At 39.3% G+C, this 23,459-nt stretch overlaps 1 protein-coding gene across 3 annotated transcripts in view; it reads left to right on the top strand.

The window, feature by feature from the left end:
• The window catches only part of cpne5b (copine Vb), a 134,270-nt gene extending 111,842 nt beyond the window's left edge, over nucleotides 1-22,428 (top strand). For all 3 annotated transcript variants that reach the window (XM_026168363.1, XM_026168361.1, XM_026168364.1), the window contains 11 exons: nucleotides 2,641-2,682; nucleotides 2,958-3,033; nucleotides 4,819-4,872; nucleotides 6,147-6,208; nucleotides 9,280-9,326; nucleotides 10,748-10,929; nucleotides 11,094-11,221; nucleotides 12,400-12,502; nucleotides 18,893-18,950; nucleotides 19,619-19,692; nucleotides 20,294-22,428. In XM_026168363.1, the coding sequence (XP_026024148.1) occupies nucleotides 2,641-2,682; nucleotides 2,958-3,033; nucleotides 4,819-4,872; nucleotides 6,147-6,208; nucleotides 9,280-9,326; nucleotides 10,748-10,929; nucleotides 11,094-11,221; nucleotides 12,400-12,502; nucleotides 18,893-18,950; nucleotides 19,619-19,692; nucleotides 20,294-20,485 (1,018 nt within the window). In that variant the 3' untranslated portion in view covers nucleotides 20,486-22,428. The remainder of the gene's footprint in view (nucleotides 1-2,640; nucleotides 2,683-2,957; nucleotides 3,034-4,818; nucleotides 4,873-6,146; nucleotides 6,209-9,279; nucleotides 9,327-10,747; nucleotides 10,930-11,093; nucleotides 11,222-12,399; nucleotides 12,503-18,892; nucleotides 18,951-19,618; nucleotides 19,693-20,293) is intronic.
• The last annotated feature ends 1,031 nt before the right edge of the window (nucleotides 22,429-23,459 follow it).

Here is a 23,459-nt window from a genome sequence, read left to right as displayed (position 1 = left end):
TGACAAGAAGGAAATCTATGATCTACTGGTTGCTTATATTTTCTTTGGATCTGGATGGTGTCAGTACTTGTGTAACTCGAAGTCGGGGAGGGAGGGGAGGTATGGGGGTTAGATCAATGTGACTCCGAAATGAAAGAGCCGAGAAAAGTTTTCGCTTCTCTGCTGGGACATTGTTTCTGCTGCATTTGTGTAAAATGTCATCAGTTTGCAAATGGCAATTTTTTGAAGGGAGCTCTTTAAACGAGTTGACGTTTTCTCTTGCAACATGCAGCCAGCAGCTCAGCCTTGTTCTAATGTTAGCGAGTATCCCTGTTAGAGACCCGAGTGACGTCTGTTTTAACTGATTTCGGGGCTCCCTGAGCACGGTGTCAAAATATTTTCTCCTGGTAAAGTGTAGCTGTTGTTCGTGTCCTTAAAAATAACCTTTGATAAAACTGTTAGCGGAGACTTGGGTTTATTTTTTTACACAGAACAGAAGCTTCACATATGCACTGCAGTGTATTTATTTTAATCTCTTTTGTCCTCAGAAATAACTTTTCCATTAATATCTGTTTTAAAAATCCACTTTTAAGACATTGCAGAATTGTTGTAAAGATGCCGTTTGGATTCTGTAGTTGTAACAACCAACTGACAAAACAATCCACTGCATTCACATTGAAGGACGTCAAAAATCTGCCATTTAGTGAGGAAGCCACCAGCATCACAGTGGTACACACATAATATTTCTTTGGCTTGGTTCTCATTTGAAAAGTTTGACCTATCAGGACATTAAAAAAACATTCTGATCCTCAGCAAGTCTTAAAATTGGGTAAATGTGACCTCTGATGAAAAATAAAACATTGCGTGTTACACTGTCTGATTATTTATTTAACAAAAAACAAAATGCAGAAGCAGCATAAGTACCCCATAACTGCTTCCATAGGAATTCAGAGGGCGAATAGCAGCCTGATAATCAAATGCATGTGATTAACTGATCATCAGGGTGCGAGCACCTCTGTAAAAGCAGAGGTTTGTTCAGTTTGCAGGTCTGGGGCATTCGAGTGTGTCAGCAATGATCTTAGAGCGGTAATTGTTGCTGCACATCAATCTGGGAACTGTTAGAAGGCCATTTCCAAACAATTTGAAGTCTATCATTCTACAGTGAGAAACACTATTCACAAGTGGAAAACATTCAATCTTCCCAGGCACCAATTTTGCCAGGAGTGGACGTACCAGAAATTTCACCCCAAGGTCAGACTGTACGATGTTCAGAATTACAAAAAACTCCAGAGCTACACCTCTGCAGTCTGCAGGCCTCAGTTAGCATGTTAAATGTTTAAGTGAGTGACTGTAGAAGTAGAAAAAGTGTGAACAAGTACGACTTGTTTAGAAGTGTTGTCATATCTGTGTTGTATCGGAACAAACCAATAGACTTCTTCAACACTGTCATTGAATCATGGGTAGACTTCAATGCTTCTGCATTTTGGCTTAGTTTTTGTTAAATAATTGCGCAGTGTGATATGTGTTGTGTTCTTGTTCATCTTTGGTTGTATTTACCATCTTTTAGGACCTGGTAAGGACTAGATAATGTTTTTATTTTGTCTTAATATGAAAAACTTTCTTTTTACAACCACTTTAAATATTAATTTAAGTTTTTTGTACTATAAGAAGGCACTAAGAAACCATAAGACACCACTTAGAAACTGCTAATAAACCTGTTCATGCCACTGCATGAACAGGTTTATTAGCAGCAAGGTCATAATTAACATCCCTTTTGGGAGCTTGCTGTTTTCCACTTTCACTCACTGCTTGTTTAGGCAGACTGAAAATAACTTAATTAGGTCTGTGGAAAGGATTGTGGTTTTGCTTAGTTCATTCCTCTTTCACACACCTCACTACTCAAGAGTACCCCTTACATTTCAGCGTGATTCTAAGAGGTCCTGACCAACTATCCATGTGTAACAACGAAGGAGCGAGACTCTTCCCACTCCTTCAAACGGTCACTTCTTCGCACTTTGACACAAACCTTTAACCTCACACAATCAGTCATCATATGAGCAGGCTTTCTTCTCAAGGTCTGGGGTTGGTTTGATGGAAATTACAGGTTACCTAGGAGCTCTATAACAACTGTCTAAACGTCAAAACAATGTTCACCAAAGTGAAGAAGCAAAGCAAAAGCAAATCTCTACTTACTACCTTGTTTTATTGCATTGAACATAAAGAAGCACCCTCACGCTCGCCTGTAGTCTTTCCATTTCTAAAAACCTTTTCCCTAAAGCTGCGTGCACAGTTAAGCGACTTGCTTGCTTTGAAGCTGAAAGCCGGTCGCTTGTAGACATTCCAGGCTCAGGTTGTCCAGGTTATCCTCTAGCATATTTATCACCTGGACAAATGTCAGTCAGTGATATTTTTCACTCCTGTTGATGGTCGCTTCAGTCGCTCAACAGGAAGCCCATTTCACATCAACAGCGGTTATAAAGTTGCCAAATTCACTTTCTATTGTGACCAGCTGACACATCACTGCAAATTGCTTCCAGTGTGTACACAGCTTAAGTATCTTTTGCTAAATATTGAATCCACATCTTGTCCAAAAAAGTTTTTAATCACAGCTAACATTATTATGGGTCGTGTTTGTGTGTATGTTCTGTTTGGTTTCCCCAGAACAATCAAAGTGGAGGTGTATGACTGGGATAGGGATGGAAGGTGAGTATATTAACCAAGAAATTACATGACTAGTCAGAATCTGAGAAATCTTTAATGTACAGTTACTGTTTAAGACCATATTTAATTATATGTAACTCACTCTAACTTGCTCTACAATAATCTCAAAAGGCCAAGAACTCAAGGTTCAAACTTTACTTGAGAATGTTATAATTTCCTGTCACGAAGTTCCAGCTTATCCCAACTCTCTCCCCTGTTATTTCTAATAGAAATGCTTCTAGTTACTGATGCTTCTCCCCCTTTATTTCTTATCCCAGCCACGATTTCATTGGGGATTTTACCACCAGCTACCGAGAGCTAGCTCGAGGGCAGAGCCAGTTCAATGTGTATGAGGTAATTCCAGCATTCTCACCATTCACGTGCGTGTCTAGAGGCTTCTGAAGTCTAGAAACCCTCTACATGTGGGATCCTGGATCCCATTTTTGACAGGACTGACATTGCTGTCTTTGACATCATTGCATTGTTTTCTATTACATTAAAAAAAAAACTCCATTTCATTTGATAGTCTCCACTCCTGCAACCCAAAAATCCATAATGAAGACACACTGAAAAAGTTATTCCATACTTTTTTCTTATAAAACAGTATTTGAGCATGTCTGCCCACCTCCTCCTTTCAGTAATACATCAAATTAATGGTTTCTTCTGCTGATGTTCTTTTAAACCCAAGATTTATTTTGCTGCTATAATCACCTGGATGCTGACACACATAAAAATACAGCTATTAGCAGCAGCACGAAACAGGATTAATAGGGGAACAATCCAGGGATTTAGAATGATCAGAGCTATTTCTCAGTGCTTCTCAGGGGACAGCTTACCATGTCTCTTCTCTTAATAGCATACAATTTGGCTCTGTATGCAAATTACAAACACATCTCATTTAAATATCTCATTCTGGGGATCTGCTTTTGCCAAAATGACATAGGTGTATCCCATGTTTACATAAAAATCCCACTTTATTTTGGGCAGAATAGAATGCATTGCATTAATCTAAGAGGCAATGCCTTTATGCTAATATTCAAGATTAGAATCTAATATTAAATATTTAGGCGACCATCTTTAATGAACCACAACTATTGTTTGAGGGGGGCAGTTGAAAGCTAATATCTTAGCAAAGAAGACATGTCAATACCTTTACGCCTCTGTGATTCGGTGGCCTTCAGCAAAGGACGAATACCTGTCTTTTAGATGTCAGCTCCATTATACGCTACTGTTGATTCCTCTCTGCCTCCCGGGGAGACTGAAAGGCCCTTTAGTTTTTGCATCAGCAGATTGTTCAGTGTGTCAGACAAATTGCCATCCCTCCACGTTAAATTAGGGGCTGTCACTTCCATGCCTAGCAGCCATAGAGAATTGAGGTAATGAGCTGAGACGTCTTTGGTCTTCAGATTGACAATTCCGTCTTGTTTTGGAGCCGTTAGAATACCAGTAAAGCAAATGTACACCTCGCACCTTGAGCCCGTCTCACCCCATCGAGTCATTGCAACCCGAGATTCATGTTTGAATTTCCAGTCTCCAGTAATGTCACTGACGTGCATCCATTTCTAGTTTTTCTAATCTTCCCTTGCAGGAGCGTCGCTTTCTTATAATACCCATCTATTATTTCATAAACACGCGCCCTTTCTCACCTCACTGGTTCTCCTCCATCAGTCATATAGACACACTCACTGTTCCATCCTGCCTCCACGCTGCATACATCTGTGTGATGGCACGCGGTCTCTGTGTGCCACCCACACACATGCCTTCATTACATTTGTTGCCTCCAATTAGGGTGGAATTATATCATCAAACCAAAGGGTGTGTATGTGTGTAAAAGGAAACATTGCTTTAGAGTGTGTAAAAATACATCTGGCCCAGTGATGGGCCAGATGTATTTTGTATTTTTTTGGTGAATGTAAAGGTTTGGTATGAAAGAGGCCGCTTTCCATTTTACATAAAATGTTTGCAGCTAATAAGCACAGCCCAGAATCGGTTCTGGTTTAAAGGCATTTTTTGTTACTGACTCTGGTAAGCTAGTGGCAGTAATAAATGTATAAATACTTTTCATATAAAGTATTTCTATGCTCAGCACACGATGGACTGGATTTTGGATTTCCTTTTCCTTTCCTTGTTTCTTTGTAGGTGATTAACACCAAAAAGAAAATGAAGAAAAAGAAATATGTCAACTCTGGAACAGTGAGTACAGTTTCAACACTAATCAGGGCTGACAGACTGCCGCTTTTCTGTTTCACACCTACTTTTCTTCTGTTAATGATTCCCTCTTTAATTTTCATGCAAGTGTTGTGGAAGACTTTGGAAGGTGTGCTTTCTATATCTGGACAACAGCATGAAGCACTGTACATGTTCTCTTTAATTGTCCACAGACCTGTTAATTAAACATGACGCACGATTGAGGCTACGTCTACACTAATACACCGGGTAATTTGAAAACGGCGTTTTTGTCTAAAAACGTTGTTTTCAAGCGTCTCTGACCAGTTGTTCACCCACACTGAAATGATCGAAAACGCTACGTTCCTGTATTGCACATGGGTGAAAACGTAAGATGATTCGACCTGCCTCATTTCTGTCTGCTGTTTATTTACTTTCTGGCTCTTTGACGTTGTGACAAAATGTCAAGGACAAGCACAGAGTTTTTTAAATGGACTAACAATGAGGTGGAGTTCTTGCTGCGAGTAACACAAAAGTACAAAGTTGCAAAAGCGATTGAGATAAAGAATTTGAAGAAAAGCTATCTGTAGGATGTACAGACTGATATAAATCTTAAATAGGGCTGTCAAAATTGAGAGCAAACAAAACAACTGCTGTGTAATGCCCTCCATAATCTTAGTTTAACTGGTCACATGACTGCGACACATGACTAAAATACATCATCGTTTTCAAAAAGGCTCCGGGTTCGCTGTCCACACTGCGACGCGAAAACGCCGTTTTCAAATGTATCCGTTTTCAAAACGCGGTGTTTTCCTTGACCGAAAACGCCGTCTCAGTGTGGACGGGAGGCCAAAACGGAGAGAAAAAGATGCATTTTAAAACAAAAACGTATTAGTGTGGGCATGGCCTGAGTATATGGTACTTTAGGTAATTATGTTAAAAGAGAAATTTTACAATAAATATGTATATGAGCGGGCCAAAAGAAGGCTGACAGAACCTTAAAGACATGTGTTGAGTAGCCACCACCAGCAGCCATTTGTGACATTTGTGATTTCCACAGAGCTTACCTAGCAGCGTGGCTGTGAACACGTAATGCGTACAAATTTATCTCATTTTCTCTTCAAACGTCTCCTCCGGCAATGCAAATGAGTCTTTCATCAGAAAGCGGCCGGCTCACATCTTTTACCAGAGAGAGCATAAAGTGCTCAACTAAGACATGATGTGGAGTTTATTTTGGATTAAGGGGAAAACATCAATACCTCTGCATTTAATCAAGTGTCTATCCTTGTCTTTAATTTCAGGTGACCCTGCTTTCCTTCTCAGTGGAGTCGGAGTTCACCTTCTTAGATTACATTAAAGGAGGGTGAGTGGGAACGACCACCTTCAAACTGAAAGAAACCATGAAATTGCCTTTTACTTGTATTGCCTTACTATGACTAAAAGCCTGTCATAAATAACGCCTCTGTCGAAGCATAAATCAAGGGAGGGAACATTTATAACTAATGCAGAAATACTTGGGTGGTTTCATCTTTGCACTTAATGATGCAGAGTGAGGTCACCGTTAAATATTTGTTGATTTCCCAGAAGTTGAAAGCTCAGCATCATATTTATTAAACCATGCTTGAAACACGAGCCTCTTGGCACATTTGTAGGACACTGAATAATATCAACATGTTCCTTTCCGATATTTGCTTGTCTTCCAGCTCTGATTATTCTCCAAGAACTCTGTAGAAAAATATCTGGCACTTTAATGTTCAAACAATAATTTGAGCCTTTGTTAACATACCAAAAAACGTCTGTGTGGTCTTCATTAAAAATGTTATTAAAATACTTTCCTAACTTTCATGCAGAGGGATCAAAAGTCCAATGTTCCACTGCAACTTTGTTAAACTGACTAATAAGTTCATAGCTGGAGTTATCTGGGGCATTCAAACTCCAAATGTATATTTAATGAGTTCTAAAAGATAAACGGTACAGTACCAGCCCTCCAACTTCAGTTAAGCTTTAACACCGGAGGCTGACGTGTGAATATCAACTCTTTCTCAGGTGAAGTGTGTCTTTCAGGCGGATTGGGCTGTGCTTTGATCTCAAATGTCCCACAACAGCAGGGCAGCTGTCAGAGTTTTTATGTGCTGTGGCAGAGCTGACAAGTGTGACACATTTTGCTGACAGTTCCTGGCGTTGGCTGATTTATGATACAATAACCTTAAAGTTTAGTGGCCTCTCTTCAGAAATATCATCCTCATCAGTCTGGCCCCTAACATTACTGTGGTGCTTACTGAAAGACATCTGAGAGCTGGTTCTTGCAAATGTGAAGGCTCTTTTGAAAATGGATGTAAGTTTGTGAAAGTGTACCACTTAAGCTGTCCAAACCCTTTGTAACCACAAAACAGGAGAAACACTTCCATCACTGCCATCGTTTCTGCTCCAGCTGTTAAAGCACTTTTCTGTAATATTTAGCTTTACAGCTTTCATCGGGATAAAAGTTGAAGTATGCCTGCTTTTACATCTCATTTTAAAGCCACTGTAATCATAAAAGAGCAAGAACAATCTGACTATTCAAACAGCTTTAAAGCTTTCCACGTCAGTGTAGCTCTCTTTCAAACTCAGCAGCACAGAGACCGTAAAGAGGTTAAAGACTGAGAGGACATATGAGGAAAATCGTTCAAACATACCTTTTTACCAATCACAAATTTGAAATAGGATGTGTAACAATTGTATTGTTGTGAATTAACATAAATGCAACACAAACTGTTCCCAGCGACCTGTAGGGCGAGAACAGAAGAACGTGCATAATCGATGCAGCTTGCAGAAACATACTGTGTATTTTTTTGTTCTAAATAATTATCAGTAAGTAGAGGAATATTTTAACTAGCAGCTTGCAAAACGCAGTAGTGTTGTAGTTGTGTTATTAATTGAAACTTCAGACATGCCGTGTGTGACAAATGTATTAGACCACCCCACAATGTAAGATGTAAGCCTGCGGTCCCCGACCCCCTGGCCACGGGCTGGTACCGGTCCGTGAGTCGTTTGGTACCGGGCCGCGAGAGTTGAGGCTCGGGTGTGAACTGTATGGTATTCAGGGTTTTTATAGTTTTTTATCGTTATTTTTTTATCGTTTTTATCACTAACTCGGTTTCCCTGGGTCCATGTAATGAATAAATCTTTTTTTTTTGGTATCGGTACTGGTTTTATTTTGTTGTATTTATCCGCAACACCTTAAATGCCGGTCCATGAATATATTGTCGGACATGAACTGGTCTGTGGAGCAAAAAAGGTTGGGGACCGCTGGTGTAAGCCACACCTGCTTTTTAACAGCACTTAAGGATTTATCCATCAGCGTTAACAACTCTATAATCAAAATGCTTTTAATGCTAAAATATAATTATTGTTGTTGTGAATTTCCTACTGTTTTACTGAAAAGCTGGAAAAAATAGTGAAGCACATTATAATTTCTTGATGAAGATAATTACAGTCATTTACTTGAATTCCTGGACAGATAAAATGAGTTTTAGTGGGCAGACAAATCCAGTGTGCAAGCTCAAAGTTTGGTATAAAAATGTAAATTCGCTTTGTTATTTGCCTAAAAAATAACAAAATAATTTTTTTGTTTTAACCAAAATTTTTGACAGATTAAAAAAATACTTGCGTGTTCTTACTTTCATGAGAGGTGATCAAACAAATTAATGTAAATGAACATAAAAAGTAAATCTCACGCTGAAGAGCTCTGACTTTCCTGCTGTAGATGTACAATTTGCAAACCTGCCCTCCCAGACACTAATTATTTCCAAAATGTCCTAATGAATGAATAAAATGAAGTTTAATTAATGCTAAGGTGAGCAGGGTCAGGCTGTGGCATATTCTGCGTCCCTACCTAAAGCTGAAAGGTTAATGTGAATCCTTAAGTCATTCGTTTTTATTATCATTCTTTTGCTGTTCTCTCTGGTGACTTTCATAGATAATGAGAGGCTGTCGCGTGAGCCCCCGAAGGCCTCGTCTCATTGTTGTAAATTAGAAAGAAGAGGGGAGTGCTTCATCAGCAGGGAAAATTGGATTATGATTTACTCTTAAGTGCTGCATCAGTGTAATTGCTTGTTACCATGCTCCATCTCTCAGAAGCTCCTCGGCACCTCCGGCTTTTCTCGTGGAGGTGAAAGTCAGATAAACAAGATAAAAGAGTGTAATCACTTAAATGTTGTTTGACAACTGGCCGTACTTTGTATATTGATGCAGTTGGTATTGACAGTGAGGCCAATCGATATCGTCATATGAAAAGATCGCCATGCCGTATGTGATCTCCCTCGTGTCTCTTGGGGTCGTGTGTGGTCGTTGGTATGAGCATGGAAATTTAATGAGCTCTGGCATGTTTTTATTGTTGGCTGCTTTCTGTTGTTGATTTTTTTTCCGATGTCCTCCCCTCCTTACCCCTTCTAGGACTCAGATCAATTTCACTGTGGCCATTGATTTCACAGCATCTAACGGTGAGTGATACTAACAGCAAAGTGTGTATGGAGAAGGGGGGTCGGGGATAAAAATATTTAGCATTGCTCCAAAAGCGTGGCACGTCCAAATTCACAGTGACACAAACCATCACTGCAGGCATGCACGTTGTACACATAGTGTCTCTAACAGCCGATGCCCTGGAAAGTTCTTACTATATGTTTTTTGAGAGCTTAAAGGGTAATTAGAGCAGGCGTCTAAGTTTTAAAAAGCAAATAGCACCACACTTAACTGTCATTACAATACTTATTCCAGTAATTATGACTGAATGCAGTACTGCAAAAGATTTATCTACAAGTCCTAGCTGTCAGCATGAATCACAGTTATTAGGGGGGAAATATAAGTTTCCCTCTTTCCTTTTTTTTGATTTATCACAGAAGAAAACTTATTTCCTCCCTCAACTTATACCAGCCTGTTTAGTAAAGCTAGTGTTTTTAGAAGAACTGAGCAAAGATTTATGAGCTGCATCAAGCAAAACTCTGATTTTACATAGTATAATGTATTTCTATGCATGTTTACATATGTTTCAATAAATCCCTATACCTATTTACCATTTTCCTAGCAGACTATAAAGAAAGGAGGGTTTGCTCAAGACTTTTGCACAGCACTCTATCTGTGAGTCCATATTTGAAACCACCTTCGAAGGGTTGTGAGCCACAGATGGTGTTTTCAATCAACTTGTGGCTCCAGAGTATCTGGTTAAATCTCTAGCAATAGTGTCAGATACTAATGTCAGTTCTGCTTTTGTCAACCTCCATCCCACTTTAAAGACCTGCTGCATCAAAAATATGTTGTTGTTTTTTACAGTAAATCTGCCACCGTTTCCTGTGAAGGCTGGATGTTAGAATGGAAAGCTTAGCAGCTAATAAGAAGGGTGGAATATAGCAGACAATCATTTCTGTGCTGCTTCGAGATTTGCAGTTGTGGTGTTAGTCCAGGTGATATGCAATTTGTTGTTATACCCCGGGCCCTGATAAAGTCACTTGACCAGGAAAGCAGCAGGATTTGCGCTGTCAGATAGGAAGTAATAAAACTGGTGAGCACATATCACCAGCAACCTCACTGAGGGCAATGACAGCAACATTTTCTAAACACATCCAAAATATCCCAGCTGGGCAGTTAATACTGAATGACTTTATGATGTGCCGTTACAGCGGGGCTGTTTAAGAAGGTCACAGTTGTTGATAAGCTTACAGTTTGTTACAACGACTAACAGGGGTGAACATCACAGCTCAGGCTCACTGCAGTTATGTTAATGTGATCAGTGACCGCAGCTAATTGCTATTTTTAAATGTTAGAAAAAGTCCCACCCAAAAGCAGAACCTTCGATCGATTGCACCTGAAATATGACTTTGTTGCTTGTACATCAAGATGAGCTTATGATTGATTTATTTGTCAACAGGTAACCCCTCCCAGTCCACTTCACTGCACTACATGAATCCCTACCAGCTAAATGCTTACGCCATGGCCTTGAAGGCTGTTGGGGAGATCATTCAAGACTACGACAGTGACAAGATGTTCCCGGCTTTAGGCTTTGGTGCCAAACTGCCGCCCGATTGGCGGGTGTCACATGAGTTCCCACTGGTATATGTCCCCCACCTCATATTACCTTTGACTGAGTTTAGCTGATTTTAAATGTTTAGCTGAATAATTTATCACTTTGACAGTAACTACAGTAAATATTGTTTAGGTTTATTTGACTTTAAGAATCTTGAACTGGATCTTGTTTCTATTTTTATCCTTTTCAGAATGGAAACATTGAAAATCCATACTGCAATGGTATTGAAGGCATCTTAGAGGCATACCATCAGAGTCTAAAGACAGTGCAGCTGTATGGGCCGACAAACTTTGCTCCTGTGGTGAACCACGTTGCCAGGTGAGAGATCCATCCAAGCTGGTGAACTCTAACAGATGCTATTAAATACTTTCCACATAAGTTAAAATGATTTTACATGCAAATTCAAAAAACCGTCTTGGATTCTTTATTTATATTTCCCCCTTTCTTTTCTTCTTCATCTTCTTCTTCTTCTTTTTTAGCAGCAGTCATTTTTGTTTTATCCCTGTGGATTTTCCTCTTGTGGCAACTGTTTATGCTTGTCTCTCTGTTATTATGATTTATACATTATTTATATCCAAATGCTAAAAACACAGTAATATTTAAAAAAAACTCTGCAGCTCAGAAAGATTATCTCAGAAACATATTTTTTAAAACAATTTATATGCAAAGAGACCGGCAGCCTGCGTTATAGTCTGCTCGGTGTCTCAGATAGAATCAGCTGTTGTGGGAATTTATTGGCATAAATAGTGAGATTATCTTTTCTTTATAACATTGGAGTTAAAAAAAACTCAACTTTAACATTTTTGACTTCTTGGCTTCAACTTATCTGACCTCTCTGCTTCACAACAAACAGCATGTGATGTGCTTCAGAATGAATTTTAATTGGCTCACAGCAATCAAAAAGCAGTCACACATATAGCCAGTGAAATAAACGACCAACAATCTAAGTCATATATTTTGACCTGCCACTGTATTTACACAGCCGTGGTGTGACGGGATTCGGTCGGTGTCATTTTTTGCCCTCACTGGCACATTTGTTGAGCCAAATCCAAACAGCTCTCCATCTGATTATGACGACGCTCTAATTAAAAATGTAATTCTGATAAAAAGGTATCTCACTTTTTTAAGCTGTGGCTTTCGGCCAGTCGGTATTTAGCATTTGAATAAGTCAGCTGATTTATAAAGAGATTTATTTTAACAAAGAAATGAATCAAACGGTGAAAGAAGGCTTTGTTTTAAATCTGCTTGATCTAATTAATCGCTCTCTTCTCATGGGGTGTTTTATTGCGTGTGAGCTGAAGTACAGCAATGACAAAGAACATTTTTTATTGAATTTGCATGTAGTGAGAGTGCTCGATAAGGCGTGCACTGTCATCCGTTTGTTTTCCACATCGATGTTTTGATCAATTCATTAATAAGTCTTGAAGTCAGATTTGTTTCTGTATTAAAACGATAACACGGCATCGTGTAATGATGGCTTCTATCTGTGTATGCAGATACGCAGCGGCGGTGCAGGACGGCTCTCAGTACTTTGTGCTCCTCATCATCACAGACGGCGTCATTTCAGACATGGCCCAGACCAAAGAGGCCATTGTAAATGTAAGAATGGGAAAGTGGGAGAGCATTTCCTGTTCTACAAAAAAAGGCTAGATACACCCAACTTGTTTTGGCGTTAATGAGGACACTTTTGAACTCAATGATGCTGTGTAGCGTAGGCTAAAGGCCATTATTTAAATAATAAATTGTAATTTAAGAATATAAAAGTGTTTCCTGGAGATACAAAAATCTCAACAGTCTTATTTCTGTGCCCAACTACAAACAGAAGCTGATTAAACTTTGTTCCCTTTACTCTACTCTCTCCCATTCATATTTCAACATGCTCAGTATTTCCTTTGCTTAGAGGGGACTATGTGCACTTGTTTCACTTCGGCAAAGAATGACAGCATTCACTGTTTTCTGCTGTCAGTAACAACGCTAGCACCAGTTCTTCTCTCCTCTGCTCCCTGTTTCACCATATCTGTATGCATATGTGTGGGCAGAGGGGAACATGGAGTAGAGCAGAGCAGACAGATGTAGTGGAGATTAAAAAAAATAGTTGAATTGCCAGCAGCTCATTGCTGTCGGTGCTGATAGAAGCGAGGCTAGTGCTGAGCTGAGAACTAGCAGCTCCTGCTGATAACATTACAGCTGCACCTTCTAACAAGCAAAGACAGAAGGGCTTTGACTGATTCACGGTGCCAGAGATGAAATTCACCTATACGCACCACAAGAGGTTACTTTGTTTGTCTTCATACAATCTTGTAGCAGTAAGGAGCGCAATCAAACTAATTTTTCATCAATATGGAGCAACAAAACTGGTGTAGTGTAAAATGAAGTGCAGCAATAAATGTTGTTTTTAGTTGATTTTAGGGATTATTATGCGGTTAAGTGTGCACTGATTGCATGACAAACTCAAGGTTACAGCAAGAGGGCCAGGCAGCCTGTTTCACTGTTTCTAAGCTACAATGAGCTAATCAACTGTTGGCGCTAACTTTTCATGAGGTATCAAGTAAAAGTCTACTGATTGAGAAAATTACATATAGCTCTGTTGCTCAGTACGTCCTCAAATGTCTTATTTAGTCTGACCTGCTGACTGACAATCAATGGACGTGTTAGCTGCAGCTATTCAGCTGCTCTTGGAAATAAAAATTGTTATGTCTCCGATCAGCTCTAGCATGCCCTAAAACTTCTCTGTGGTTTTCTCTTCAGTCCATAGAACAGCACTGTGGTTTAATAATGGCCGCTGCAGTACGCAGAGAAAAAGGACTGGAATCATGGCTTCGAGCAAGCCGCATGTTTAGAACTGTAATTACACGTTTAGAAACTTTCTCATCAATGATACATAGACCATTAAATTACCTTAAGGTATTCCCTTTCTACCAGTGGACTATTAATAAATACGAGATGTGAAAAGATGAAGGGCATCTGGCGTAAAAAATTTGCTAAATCAAATATGTGGAGCTCCCCGCTGTGGCGACCCCCTGTGAATAAGACAGCAGCTGAAAGTTTGGCTTATTTATACTGCCTCAGTAAATAAAGCAGCACAGCATTGTGTATTATTCCTCAGAGCTTCCCCCCCAAACTTGTCCTCACACCTTTCTTTCCCCAGCCTAAAACAGTAGGTAGCTGCTGTTCTCCCCTTTTTCTTTTCCTCCGTCTCTTCCCCTTTTCTTCCACTCCTCCTCAGCCTGCCACAGGCACAGAACACCCAGCAGACTGGATTTAAAGGGAATTTGCGACTGTTAGTCAAAACATTAGAACAGCCACACCTTCCTTTTAAGATCTTGCCTGCTGCTCTATCGCACTGCCTCCACCTCTTCTGATCTACTGATGCTTGCTGCTTCCACTGCTTGCCTTTTTACCCTCCACGGATCCCGGGCGAGGGAGGACACATGTGCTGAGGTTATATAAGCCTTTCTCATACATATTCACACTTGAAGAAAGATCTAAGAAACAGAGTGAGAGGAAGTGAGTGCCTGAGTTTATATTTGTACACATGTACGACAACTGGAGAGCGGTGTTTGCGGTATGTCTGGTTAACATGTGGACATGTGGCTTATCATGCGGGTTTATCAGTCACAACTGATTCTGCTGCATTAGAGAAATCCACCTGTCAATCACTCAGCAGCCCCCTCCTCTGCTCGGGTTGCTCTGCTGCTGCCTCATTTTCTTTACCTCTGTGGAATCATGAGTCTCCCTCGCTCACACACACAAAGACCTGCTGTCTCGCTCCATCTTTTTCCCACTCAGAGATCTACACCTCTTTGTCTTCATCTGCACCCTCCATACTTCTGTCACCACATTCAGACTATAAAAAAAAATCCTCTGCTGCCTTTGATTTCCTTCCTTTCTCATCTTCTTCTTGTTATCTGTCTGTGCTTTGTGCTCTGTCTCTTTATTGGTGCAGGGACCCAACAAAAGCACTTCACTTCACAACCATTTAACCTCCATTTTTTTTGCACTGTTTAGATGTTGATGCGAAATCAAGTTTATGGTGCAGAGAAATGAGCCCTGTTGAAAGAAAACTGAAGTTATGTGGATGCAGCTGCAGTTTTTTAAGTTAATTATCCTCCTGAAATGGAAGGACATAATTTGAGTTTCAGAAGTAGCGGCTGCTGGATCGCTGTAGAAAGCACAGCTAGTAAGGGAAACACAGCTCATTGCTTTTCAATGATTGTTAAAAGATTCAAATTCCTGTGGTAACAGTTCGTGTATATGACACAACCTTTTCAGCATGCGTCTGTCATGACCGGCATAATAAAGTCGAGCATATAATACACGACACCTGGGAACATATTTATCACTCAGTTTTTATTTTTGAACAAATGGGCATTTGTTTTCTGACAGACTCACAAAAAAGAGCTTTTATGTATTCAAATAAATAATCATTAAGGAAAATGAGCATGATGTAAACTGAATGTATACCAATGAAGTAAATTTCATTAGATTTTTGCAGGTAAGTCAAATGGTTAAAAAACAGCATTTTGATGCATATAGTAGCTACTCTGACTTTATCAGCTGTATTCAGCTACATCCTTTATCTAATGTAGGTTTTTCATACTTGCATCCTGGAAGTGAAAGCACAGAGTTTAAGGTTTTCATCAACTGTCTTCGTCAGTCTTTGTATGTTTATGTGATATCGCATATTACAATCCTAAAGACGATACTCAACTGAAAACACGAACCTACTCCTGCGTTTCTCTGTAATGTAAGAGAATATTTATTATAGTGATGTTCCTTATCGTCTCCTTAACAGATGGACCAATCTCAACAAAACATTGCACGAACATCGTCACACATACAGCAATTATTAACGTGTATATGTTTTAAAAAACATTTATTATAAATCCCAGTTCTTTTTATTTTTTCATCCATGCAAATGCAATGTTAAATTCTCTATTTACGTCTATTTGTGTTTCACGGTCACCAAAATTTGCATCCAAGTGTAATTTTCTTCATGTCACTGCTGAATATGAAGAATCTGAAAAAGCACCATAGGCCAGGATAGTAGTAATAATAGGAAACAATATACAGCTAGTGGCTAGAGAGAGGGACAAAAATGAACTATAGGGCTGACCTGAATGTTTTGTGAGAGGAGTAACCTTCCCCGTAATGTACATATGTTTGTCACACAGGCACTGTCATGTTAGTGATCACTGTGATGCTGAGAAAACTGTATTCAATATAAAAAACATTTTGTGGGTAAAATCTGATTACATTCAGCCACATTCTTCTTAATGCAGTCAATACTAGTCTGTCAAGATGTGAATGATAGTGGGCAGCCAATGTCAGACAGTCTAGCAACATAGCTGACCATGTGTGAATGAAATGGTTATTACTCTAAACATAAATCCATAAAGCCCCTTAAGCTCATATGTGTAATTGCAATAACACAAACACTCATCAAAGCATGCACATGCCTGGCATTTGAATTTAAGAAGCACAAACAAAGTGAAGTTGCAAGTTTTGACTGACACTTTGTTTTGTTGTCTCATTAGACTGGATCTCTGCTGCAAAACAGGGTGACAGGAGGACTGCAAAAGTGGGGCATGGTGGATTGCCAGGTTATTTTTAGTGGCATTTGATGTTGAGATGTGTGTGTCTCTGGCTGCGCATACACTTACGGATATCTGCGAGTATGAGTGGGAGGACAGGCACTGACAGGAGTCGCGTTGAACACTGATAATCGCGTTGATGTGATGTGGCTGAGGTACTGAGGACACAAACTGCTCTCATCCCTGTGGGGAAAAAAAGAGGTTGCCTGATTTGCCACAGTGCATTTGTCTTGTGCCAGCAAGTTTAACCCTGGTGATGTGACTGCTTTGTAAAAAATATGTGAGTCTAGGAAACCTAATTAGATGTAACAGGAGATTTTGCATTGAGCTTTCATGGTGTCATTTATGCGGAAAGGCCACTTCTAGACATAAATGGATAAAGTACAATGCTTAGAATATTAATTTATGTCTAATATTTATTTCTACAATTAAAATTATGCAACATTTCACTTTTCGTGGTTGCAAACTCCACAAAGATTGACTCCTAAGCTAGTTGGGAGAAAACATGCTGTCCAGATGAGCACTGAATAACCTTTCCCCTTTAGCAGATATTCTGATTGTGAAAATGGCATTCTAACATACAAACATCTAATATACAAATATTTGTTTGTATCACCAGAAGTTTACAAGTTGTTGCTTATATAATAAAGTATGGGGCAGCATGGTGGGGAAGCGGTTAGCACTGTTGTCTAACAGTAAGAAGTTAGCCGGGGTTAGGTTAATTGGTTACGTTAATTAGGCAGCCGGCATGTCCAAGATGTTCCCCACCTCTCTTCCCATGGCAGCTGGGATAGGCTCACTCCCTCTGCCACCCTAAATGTTCTCTTTGTTACACTTGTACACTTTCATGGTACTGTGCAGATAGCTGTGTTTCCAGACTGACTCCATTGAGATTCGGGCTCTGGGAGGTTCATGCCGTTATTTGTGGAAACTTGTATGCGTGTTGTCATGCAGTGGAATAAATTTGTGACCAATAGGATGGTTCCCTAGTGATGCTGCATAATGGATGGAAGACAATGTAATGTGTCATGATAGAGCGATCCAGTGGTTAAGTGGTAAGAACCGTCACTTCAAAGCAATGAGGTTCTGGGTTAAACTTTTATGGGTGGATTTTCTATCTGGGCCTCCCTCCGGGTACTTTGGTGTCCTAATTAGTCTAAAGACATGCAATTTATTGATGATTGTAAATTGCCCACAGGGTTGTGGTCAATAAAGTGCATAGATAAAGTGATGCATGAGTCATTAAATGTGGCTAGACTATGAAAGTACTCTATAAATGCCAGTTTATTTCCAAGTGCCTTTTGGTTGCACGCTGCACATGTTTATATCTCAGCTGGATGAAGTTTGTTTTTACTTTTCATTCTTTCTTTTCATTTCTTTTCATCTACCTAAGTGAAAAATACCAGCAAATCTAATGAATGCAGGACAGCCCCGCATGTTCCACTTGTAGCTTGTGCAATTATGTGCACATTAATTGTTGACTAGACATATACACCCACAGAAGCTCTCTCACACAGACTGGTAAATTACAGCACAGTGAGAAATAATTTAGGAAATGTAGCAGCACCATATTATTTGCTGTTGTGTTCATTTATTTTCCATCTAAGGTTTGTGCCGATCTCTTCCACAGTATCAAGACTAACTGCACTCGACATGAGTCCCCAGTGTGGCCTGGGAGTGGCTGGGTGGGTGAATGAGGATGGTTGCCCTAGTGACTGAGTTGGCACCTCCTCCCTCTCCCTCTTCTCCTGGTTCATAAATGCGACCATCCAGCTGTTTTCCCTTTAGTCTCAGCCAGCTTCGTAGTTTCACACTTCTGTTCGGCATTCATCCAGGCGGCAAATTCCGACATAAACGTCTACAAATATTTGTGTGAAAATAAAAAATCTGCCACTTTTAGCTATTAAAACAGCATGAGATACCAGTGTGGCATTTCAGATGACACTACTAGTGTTTTCAGTGAGTTAATCTCCATTCCTCAGTCTGACAATCAGCATTTAATGGTCCGTTGCTGAGTGAAGCCTCTACATAACAGCTGGTGTCATTCAAATGACAGAAAATTGGATTCTGAAACATCAGAAATCTGGGATAAGTTTAGGAAAAAGTATAGATATTTTGCATTAGCATCTTGTTTCATTAGCTTTTCTGACTGAGCTCTTGCTTCTTTCTCCCCCTTTTATGTTTTCTCTGAAAGTCTGTTCTTACCCAAAGGTCATTTAGCTAGTTAAAGGTTGATATAGACCTTTTCTGCTGCTGCAGTCTGCTGCATGTAAAAGAGCGTGTAACTAGTACAATGTCATTATGTCACTGTAATAGGCACAAGAGGTTAGTGGTAATGGTGACAAGCTATGTGAGCTAGAAAAAATTGAGTCGTTTCATTTCTATTTCTCTGCAGGGTGCCAAGCTTCCTATGTCAATCATCATAGTCGGAGTGGGTCAGGCTGAGTTTGACGGTACGTTAGCTTTAAATTTTTACCTTTAGAATGATTGTAATTGTAAAGACCTGGTTTATTAAGGAGGTAAAGCGTTTATGTGCGTGTCAAAATAAACGTGTGATGAAAATTATTATTATTATTAAATTACATCATGCATTATCTTCTGGAGTAATGAAAGAACTGATATAGCTGTGAGACAGCCTCTATCAGCCAATCAAATCAGCCAACCAGTGTATCAGTCATTCTCCACGAATAATTGACAATTTAATTCAACTCGCAGTCTGTTATAATAAGAGCTGGTTCTAACCTCACTGGCACTAATTCTGAGAAATACCAGAGAGAAAATTACTGTACAAACTCATTTGTCTCAGTAGAGAAAGGAATGAGGAGGTGGATGCAGGCATAATTGTAGAAGAAATGGCTGGGGTTAATTGCTGGGTTTGCAGTATTTAGTGCTGATGATTCTAAATTGCACAGTCTATATTAAAGGACTTATTAGTTGATTAGACATGCAAAAAAGAACAATTATAGCTTTTACTAGTGCTAAAAGATCATATTTAAATTTGGATTTTTATCATCTGTGATAAATAAACCTTTTAGTGTCAGAACCTTTTGTCACAAAGGCAGCTGCCTCTAACCAGTTTTCACACTATGTGTGTGTGTTTGTGTGAACTTGTGTCTTCCAGCTATGGTGGAGCTGGATGGTGATGACATCAGGATCTCATCCCGGGGGAAACTGGCAGAGCGAGACATAGTTCAGGTGACTGGCCTTTACAGCATGAAACAAACTTTGGCTGTATTCATTGCACGAGTCTGAGAATCACGTTGGGGTCAAAGGTCATGGAATTTACACAGAATATCTTTTGTCAGTGAAGAGAGAGACAGAAAACAACGGTGAATTATATCCCCCCCACGAATCATTACAAGCAATAACAAAGGGTAAAAAAAAGTCTTTAAGAGTAATTTATTAGACTATAGAGGGAAAAGATGTCTTTTTGCTCGAGCACATTCATTCTCCTAAGGGAAACCATATCAGAGGATTAGTGACGGATGAGCATCCTAAAGCTTTCAGGATCCTGCAAATGTTGACTAACATAGGGGCTTAAACATGAGCCTCAGAGATTTCTCCGTGCGGTGTCCCACCCTGCTCTCCAAACCTGCTTGTGTACAGTGTCAAAAAGTATTAGGAGCTTTCCATGGATCACAACAGTTGTCCAATAAGCCCGGATGATATTATATCAGCTAGGCAAAACCATGTGCTCTTTAATAGTTTCCCACATCACACCACTCTGTATCGACAAACTTTAAATATTAAATCACTGTCATTTCAAATCATTTTTACGTCTGTTGTTTTTCCTCAGTTTGTTCCTTTCAGAGATTATATGGACCGGACAGGTAACCACGTACTAAGCATGGCACGACTTGCTAAAGATGTGCTAGCAGAGATCCCTGACCAGTTCATCTCTTACATGAAGAGCCGGGGAATCAAACCCAACCCGGCGCCACCTCCTTACACACCGCCGGGACACACACATCACCACACTCAGATCTGATGCCCTCCTCTTTGGCTTTTCACTGAGGACTGACAATAATCAGCAGCTTCTCAGAGTCCAGTGGAAACTCTCTGCCTCCTGTTTTTTTTTTTTTTTGTGTGCAAAAGGAGAAGGGGCACCACGAAACGGGTGTTGAATTTTGTGCTGTACACTCCAACGACTCTTGGAGTAGTACTTTCTGTTTTCCTGTGATATATTCCTCTGTTTGGTTTCTCTTGAAGAGAAACTACAAACCTTTCAGGACTCGTGGGTAAAAGCCTTTTAGGCTGTGACTGTTTCATGTCCAATATGACAGCAGGTTGGTTAAAAACGATCATGTTGTGGTTAAAACTTGTGCCTGTTTGTGGTTGTTTCTCTAAGTGTATCAGGACATGTGAACTTTAACCTGAACCTTGCTCGTCAGTCACTGGTGTGGCCTAATACAGTGAAATTTTTTAGGCACCTTTTTCCCTTCTGGAATAAGTTTTTATATTTGGGAATATTTCTGTATCTGCTGATGCAACCGTTATGAAGAAAGAAAAGCCGTAAGAGTATCGTTTACAATTTATTACCCTGAAGATTAATCAGGCTTGTCATACCATGACACTTCACCACCTGTCCTTCAGAGATTTAGCGAGTAAATGTTTATAAGAGCATGTCATATAAGAGTTTAAGGCACATAATCCAGTATTTATTCTCAAATGTTATTCAGAGTGGCATGGACCTTTGATAGATTGTTTTAACACCATAAAAATCTACCCATTTTGAAGTGGTCAACAGTTACTTTAAGTGAGTTGGATTGAAAAGCACAACCTGACTACACACAAGTGTAAGAATTATGAAGATAAAAGGTTAACCCCACTTAATCATTCTGCTGCTATTCATTGTGTTTGAAGAAACTACAACTGAGATACTTTTGCACCACAATCAAAGGTGCATGTAACTTTCTACACACAAGTTTTAATACAGAGGCTTGTTCACCACAGGATGTGTTGCACATGAAGAGCATTAACTACAGCCCCATTTCCAAAAAAATTGGGAAGCTGCATAAACTGCTAATAAAAACAGATTGTTGTGATTTCTAAATCATTTACAGTAATCCCTAGATTTACTTGAAAGTGCTACAAACAGATAACATGTCTGTTGAAAGAGACAAATCATTTTTTGGGGGGAAAAATATTTCTTCTTTTTGAATTTCATGCCAGCAACAGTCTTCAAAAACTTTGTGTCAGCGCCAAGAAAAAAATGGGTAAGTTGTGTTGAGGCTGAGTCTTTCAGTGCGACTGCTCTTCTTCATTCTGTGTCGGCAAAGAGTTTCACAATTGAAGAAGGTCTCTCCCGGTAAATAAAAAAATATTGGGATTTCATTATCTTCCATATATAATATTGTAATGTCTGGAGAAATCTCTGTAACACAAGAACAAGGCTGACACCCAATGTTGTATGACAACCATGAAGTTCAACTGCCTCAAACGCCCTTTATTTAAAAACAGACACAATTTGGCAGAAAGAATTACAGACTGAGATCAGCAAAACTGTAAAACCCAGGAAAGATGATGTAATGCCTTGGATTAGATGTATGGTAATCCCTTTGTTTTAATATTTCCTGAGCAATCTTCAAACATTGCATCTTTCTCCTGCCTTAACAGATGCTGCATGAGCTCATAGCTAATTTGCATGCGGTTACAGAATGTAAGTACCAAGGCCATTTCTCAGTTGTTACTGCTTATCCCATATTTAAAACCTAACAAAATGTGCTTTCAATAAAAAAAGAAATGAAAGTTCAAAGAAATGCAGCTGTTAAACTGTCAGAGCGTGGTGAAGCAGAAGCAGAACACGTGACTCTGAATGTTTAAATTGCAATTTTGTACATGTTTGTCCATATAGCAGAATAGTCACACCCCTAAACATGCCCCTTTTTCTTTTTTCTTTTATATATTGCTGGCATTGAATCCAAAATACCCCCCCCCCCCCAAAAAAAAAACAAAAAACAAAAACAAAACAAAAACAAAAACAAACCCAAAACAAACAAACAATCACATTATTTGATATATTGTCGTTTTTTAATGGCATTAATTGCTGCATTCTGTTTTGATTTACATTTTGCATAATACCAAGTGGTTTTGGAAAAGGATGGTGATTTACTGTAATAGCTTTTAACCATTGAATCCTATAGACTTTTCTTTTTACTTATTTTGAAGTGCACCATAAATATAAAATATATAAGATCATACATTTAAAAAAAAAGTAAGTTGGAGACAAAAACGATGATCACACATTTTAACAGTATATATATGTATAAATACTATCCAGTGTTAGGTTTCCAACCTGACCTGATCTGAGTTTTAATATCTCCCGCATATTAACTGTCGAGCAATTGCTTTGATTTGCCTTATTTTTAAATAAAACAAATAATGTTATCAGCACACATGTTGATAGCAAAGGGCATTGTTTTAAATATAATCACATATTTCTGATATTTTACACTGACAACCGAGTAGTTACATAAATATGTTCCCTAACTCATTTTCCGTCCCAGTAGCCGGTTATTTTAGCCTTGATGCTATTCTTAACACGCCACCTCTGCAGCCCAGACACTTTCACTGACAGTGAAAACCTGTAAGCCCCTGGTGATCACGCATCAGCAGCCACAAAAGCTCCATCCTCATAAACTCCTCCCGAGAGATTTTCATGTAATATAGAGCCGTCCTCCCTGCGCCTTATAACAAGTATCTTCTGGCAGATAGTTCAAAAGCAGTTTCCAAAGCTTCACGATGTATTACATTTAGTGGGCAAGAAATCCTTTAATCTGTGCAAAACACTTTCAAGTTTTTGTTTTAATTTGGCTTTCTGTACAATCTTAAAACCTCTCGCATATCCAGTTTTACAGAGTTTATAAGATTCCTCTTTCCACAACAATGCAACAATGATCCATAAAGTCTTTTGATTGTAGCTGTAAAATAATGAAGTAAAAGGTTTTTGTAATGGAAGAAAT

Source organism: Astatotilapia calliptera, chromosome 5 (assembly GCF_900246225.1).
Source record: "Astatotilapia calliptera chromosome 5, fAstCal1.2, whole genome shotgun sequence".
Taxonomy (NCBI): domain Eukaryota; kingdom Metazoa; phylum Chordata; class Actinopteri; order Cichliformes; family Cichlidae; genus Astatotilapia; species Astatotilapia calliptera.
This window is presented reverse-complemented; position numbering and strand designations above follow the sequence as displayed.